The following is a 6,000-nucleotide window of genomic DNA, read 5'->3' as shown; positions in this document are numbered from 1 at the left end:
ACAAATTAGACAATCTTTACAAAAAAGGGTGAGACACGGGTAACCTTGTATGATTTATTTGTCTGCGCCTTACAGTAACTAGAACGTAATGCCAGATTTGCCTGTATTGGGCGAAGGGTCTTGGGGGGACATTTGAGCACAACTGTTTTGCACCTAGAGTCTCCTGGTTCAGCAGGAGTGGGCAGCCTGGGGGTCCCGGGCCTTCTCTAGCTCCTCTCCTGGGAAGCTCAGAGCAAACTCCCAACTGATTTTGCTCCCAGAGAAGCACACTCTTCATAGGGGCACCTGGAGCAGGAGTCAAGGTCACCAGGGACCAGCGAGATGAGCCATCCTGCTTCCCGTCAGGCTGCTGAGGGTTCCCACACCAATGTGCACCAAGGGTCTGAGCGAGGCAGCCTGGGACCTGTGCTTGAGGGCGCTGGCATTCCCGAGCAGCAAGGGCTGCTACTCACAGAGTGGGATCTGGGACCCAGAGGCCGGCTCCTGGGGAGGGAAGGCATGGTGAGCGCAGTCCTCGTGGGCAAGGCTTGAGCAGAAGCACCTTCTGTCAGTCAGCCTGATCCCGTAGGGTGGGCAGCTCGGGGCAGGAGAGCACCGCCGGGGGGCGCAGCTCAGAGAAGCCCTCACCACAAGTGGGTGAGCGCCTGGGCAGCTGCAGGTCCCCCTGCTCCACGGCAGACCCCAAGGGCTGCGCTCACCGAAGGCACGGGCACCTTTTCTTCCCTGCTCTGCACATGTGGCAGGAGGGGACTGACCCGGATGGCCCCAGTGTGTGTGCAAGCAACTTTAGTTTAGACTTCAGTTGACAACTAAGTGCACGTACCTGTGTGGTAAAACCTGACGTTTTGGTGTCTTTTACATATCAAGGCAATCAACTTGCCACCTACCTCACCACTCAGTCTTGGAGTGAGATGTGTGTTTAAAAGTCGCTTCTTTCAGCGACTGTGAATTCCACAGTATGCTATAGTCGACCACAGCCCACGCCAGGCACCAGGCGGGAGAGATCTCCAACTCACTCCTCCTGACGCAACCGCTGAGCTCCTGACCACATCTCCCACTACCCCTCGCCCGGCCGCCGCTCTCTGCTTCTACAAACTGGAAGTCGGATTCTCAAGGGACTCCTAAGCACAGCATCTCTTGGGGTGGCCCCAAAGGTACAACTGGCAGAAAGCAAATATCGACTGGCTTTTCCCATTCTGGTTCAGTTACTCTGTTTTAAATAGCAAAGCAGTAAGTCGACATTTTTCTCTCTGCTTCTGTGAACTCACTGTCATCATGACAGCCAGGACGCAGATGGCAGTGAAGAAATGCTGGGGGGTTTGTGTGCCTGGAAGCCATTTTCAGTCTTCAGCTCTGGTCTACTGATTCTGATTCGCTGTGTTTTAAAGTGTAGGCTCAGCTTCTGACAAAGCATCCTTCTCCATGAACACACTTTGTGTGAAAACAGAGGGAGGACCTGTGACATCCACCGAGACCACAGGGGACTGGCAGGGGGTCCACGCAGGTGCAGGAAGGCTGGAGGCCTGTACGGGGTCCTGGGTCCCAGTGGGAAATCCGTAGCCGGTTGTCAGCCTGACCAGGCCACGGTGCACCCACCTGCTCTGAGTCCCGAGCTGCAGCCCGGCACTGGGCCGTCCCCACTTCCCGACATTTTCCGCGTCCTTCTGCATCTCTCTCAGTGATGGGCAGTGTGGACTTTGCGTCTGAATGGGACCTGTGGATCAAGACATGCAGTTACTGCCCTTGGTGTCTGGAGAAATCTGAAGGCTGTGGGATAGGCCAGGGTCTCGGCTGCGTGGACAGCGTGGTGTGTGACTCTCACTGGCCTCAGGTGAGAACATGTGGGGACAAGGACCAGACACCAGGGCCACGTGGCAGTGATGCTCTCACCAGGGAAGTACTCCACCAACTCCCCACCCCTGGCCTGACTCTGAGGACGTCCCCTCACAGGAAGCCACCTTTCTGGTACAGGCTCCTTGCAGGGCACTTCCCTGGGCTGCCCCTGCAGGTGGGCACTGGGCCTCCCCTGCAGCTCTGCGCCTCAGGGCAGCTAACTATGTCCCCCGGAAAGTAGATTGCTCTCTGCTGACCACAGCCCTGTCCTGCATCTGGAGCCTGGGCGGGTTCACAGAAGGGAGGAGATCCAGGAGCATTCCCAGGCCAATGGCAGCCTGTCTTTCCAGGCAGCCCTTCTGATGGGGGGGGGGGGGGGCAGCAGCCGTTGCAGCACAGGGGCTCTGCCTCCGGGTGGCGCTGTGGGTGGCCCGACTCCAGTGCCTTGCGTCTGAAGGAATCCAGGGTCGATGGATCTGAGGCCCTTGTTTGCTTTCTCACAAGGATGACACCTCGACCTTATTTCAGGCCATAGGTTGTCAGTAAATATGCGATATGTCTTGGCATTTTATATTTTTGAGTTTAAATGTTTAACAGCAGTCAGGACCTGAAACTTCCAGAGGCCAATCTCCTTACACATTTTTGCTTTTTAGAGACACAGGTAAAAAGCCCAAAGCCGTCCCCAGGGCATCTCGGCCGCACTGGGATCTTGCACCAGCATTGTCAGTTGCGGGTACATGGCACCCCCCAGGCACGGTGCTCTCTGGCTGCTCCCCCGTGAGGGCTACGCGCAGTAAGATCAAGCAGGGACACAAGCACTCCTCTGTGGACAAACTCAGAGGGCTGCCAGGCTGGACAGGCCACTGAGAATCATCCCTAGGTCATGATCTAATGATTTTCTTAGGCAGCGAGGAGATCAAATGTTTTTTAATACTTACTTTAACAGCAAAACAAAAAGATCACATCTGAAGTGTATGCTGCAGAAACTCAGGTAAGCCAATCCTATATAAAAACCAACCCATGGGGCTGGGGTTGTGGCCCAGCAGTAGAGCACTCGCCTAGCACATGGGAGGCCCTGGGTTCTGTCCTCAGCACCACATAAAACTAACTAAATAAAATAAAGGTATTGTGTCCAACCACAATTAAAAAATAAAATACCCCAGTTGTACAAAGCAGTTATTATGCAGAAATGCACTCCAGGAAAGTAAACTTAGCAACAGTTTTCCTGCAAGAAGATCCCCAACACTGGGCATCCCCACCTGATAGTTTGCAAAGCTCCTGAGCACTTTCTGCTTATGTGTGATCTTTTCTAGCCCCAAACACCTGTCTTCTCCTCTTCCCTTGCTGTCTCCCTTCCTGCTGGGAACCCACGCTCCACTCCACACTGGTTCAGTAAAGGCACTACCCCTGAGCTACCTCTCAGCTCCATCTCTTCTCCTAGAAGGAGGTGGGTTTCTTACCAGTGGGCAGTCAGCATCATGGCACTCGCTCAGCAGCAGAGGGGAACTTCCTCTAACAGGGCAGCCTTGGGCTCTGCCATGATGGTTCAAGCATATAATGACAATAGAGGCTAGCACTGATTGAGCACCTACTGTGTACTGGGAATGCATTAGATGTCTAGTAGGTGGTATCAGTGACCTTTACAGCAGCCATGCAATCAGATGGCTGTCCTCATACACTCATGGAGCTATGGGGCTCAGTAAGACCCAGTGGCCTGGCCAGCGTGCCCTGTGCCGACAGCCAGGGGGTCCTCTGACTTGGTGGGGCCACTTCCATCTGCTTCAGTGCTCTCCCACAGGAAGTGCCCTCAGTCAAACACAGGAGGTCCAAAGACAGAGCTGCTAGGCTTCTGGAGTGCTTCCCACCCTGGAGTCCAGGACCTAAGTGACAGATAACAGCTGAGGTCAAGTCATTAAGTGCTCTTGATCTCACTACCATTTCAAAGACACCATCTGATACTGAGAGACCATTCACTTTTGAAAACTCTAAACTGTAAGGACAGCCTCATTCACAAAGCACACCCGCCTTCCCTTTGTGGACTGCGAGTTCTCTGTGTAATTTGACAGCAGGGAAAATACGGACTCTCAGCCCCAGCCCCAGCCCTCCCTCAGTAGGGTGCTACAGAGTCAGCTTGTCTTCTTTTCCATTCCCTTCCCTCTACGACTGTGGCACAGATCACTCCACAAAGGGCAAGTCGTTCACCTTCTGGAGTCTTCTGAAGTTTAAACCTGAGTCCACCTGCTCCCCACAGGGAGGGGTGCGTGGTGGGAGGCTGTGGGGCCCAGAGGCTTTCCACGTGACCCCCACGCCCCGACCCTGAGACGACCTGAGAGAGCAGGACAGATGCCCGGCAGGCGAGGAGGGCGGACCAGAGCTTATGCAGGAATAAAGAAGCCAGGGGTGAGCCAGGCCTGGGGAGCGCGGGGTGACCTCAGGGCAGACACACAGGCACTTACAGAGGAGGAGCTCTGGCACAGGGGCACAGCCAGGAGATGCCCTCTGGCACCAAGCAGCCTGAGCCACGGGGCACCTGCGTGGCCACTGGAATCTAGGGGACCTGGGTGGTGAGGCCCCGTGAGACCCTCGTGAAAGCAGCACTGGGGTTCTGGTGATGGTGACCGACGTGTACCTTCTCAAATGCTCACAGCTCATACTGCCCCCGCGTCGGGCCAAGAGCCGCATTCTGATCACTGAGTGTGTGCTCCAGAGCCTGGAGTCAAGTGTGACAGAACGCTCCCTCTCACACTCCCAGAGGTGTCACAGCCCAAGTCTCCCTTCTTCCAGACAGAGGCTGGCATCTTCATGACAATGACAGGTGTTCACAGAAACACCTGAAAATACGGAATTTCAAGTGAGAACTGAATTCCAGTAAGGCCAGAGCTTTGCAACGTGCACATTCAGTAGAAAGTGTGACAGAGCCAGAGAACTCGCGGGTTGTGTGCCCACAGCCTGTTTAAGTTTTACTGCTTAGCATGGGTCGTGGTTTGCTAAGGGAGTTAATAATTAGTAATGTCTAAGCTTTTAAGAGGCAGTGATTCTTAAATATAGGGAGCATTTCCTGCCACTCTCCCAAACGAGACGCTGTTTGAAGATTAGTTAAAGGAACCTCCCCTGAGCAGAGAAGCAACAGGGCTTTGCGGCAGAGAGGGAGAAAACCCTGGAGATTATCAGAGCCACAGCTGGATGGCGGGACCTCTGGGGGACTCTGCAGAGGTGGCACATGGCGTGTCCTGAGCTGAGATCCCACTCTGCCTCCCGGGTGGGGGCCAGCAGCTGTGTGGCCTACGCGTGGCGTGGTGAGCTGGAAAGCATGTCACAGGGCAGCGTGCGACAGGGCCTGACAGCCTCAGGCCCAAAGGGAAAACAGAAACCGGCTGTCTGGGGTCCGGAGGCTGGAGGTGGAGGCCAGGGGCTGTGCGGAGGCTCTGCCGCTCTCTCCAGCTGTGGTGGTGGACGGCCCTCTGCATTCCAGCCTGTGGACCCATCACGGACCTCTGCCTCCACCCTCACAGGTGCCCCTGTGTCCAAATCTCTTCCTCTCATCAGGACACTGTTCATGTTGGATAGGGGCCACCCTTCCCAAGGTGACCCCATCCCAACAATCCTATCTGCAAAGAGCCTGTTTCCAACTAAGGCCCTTCTGAGGTTCTGCTGGGGACTTCAGCATGTGCCCAGGGACACGACTCCACCCTCAAGGAGCCCCTTGCTCACAGGACTGCCTGGAACTCACAGCAAGGGTGGCTGGACAGGTCTCAACACTGGCCAGTGCACACTGTCCCCTGCAACCGCGGCCTCTTCCTGAGCAAGTTCCTCGGCCACCCGACTTTCAGCCCATATTAGTTCTGTTAGGAATGTGAATCTTGTAGAAAACGCAGTGGTTGAAAATCAGACACTGGGAAGATCACAGAGTCACATCACACAAAGAAGTCCAGGGCTTGTGACGGAAATGGCGCACTGGCTCTACCACGAGACAGCAGCCGGCAAACGGGCGGAGAGCAGGTAAGACAGAAAAGAAAGAAGCAGGCCACGCGTGAGCACCACAGACAGGACCCTGTGGCAGCCACGACTCTGGTGACCCTGGATGGCTACAGCTCACGGTTTTGGTTTTTAAGACCATGCCTGTGTGGAAGGTGTGCAGAAGTCAGCTCTCAGCTCAGGCGGCCAGTG

The 6,000-nt window shown here is 55.2% G+C and overlaps 1 protein-coding gene across 1 annotated transcript in view; it reads right to left on the bottom strand.

Annotated features, from left to right (window-relative positions):
- Positions 1 to 444: 444 nt before the first annotated feature.
- Tpo (thyroid peroxidase) overlaps positions 445 to 6,000 on the bottom strand; it is a 44,013-nt gene continuing 38,457 nt past the window's right edge. The window contains exons 14-15 of the mRNA XM_071601216.1: positions 1,597 to 1,714; positions 445 to 483 (exon numbers count right to left, since the gene is read on the bottom strand). Coding sequence (XP_071457317.1) covers positions 445 to 483; positions 1,597 to 1,714 — 157 coding nt within the window. The remainder of the gene's footprint in view (positions 484 to 1,596; positions 1,715 to 6,000) is intronic.

This window comes from Marmota flaviventris, chromosome 14 (genome assembly GCF_047511675.1).
Source record: "Marmota flaviventris isolate mMarFla1 chromosome 14, mMarFla1.hap1, whole genome shotgun sequence".
Classification (NCBI taxonomy): Eukaryota; Metazoa; Chordata; class Mammalia; order Rodentia; family Sciuridae; genus Marmota; species Marmota flaviventris.
This window is presented reverse-complemented; position numbering and strand designations above follow the sequence as displayed.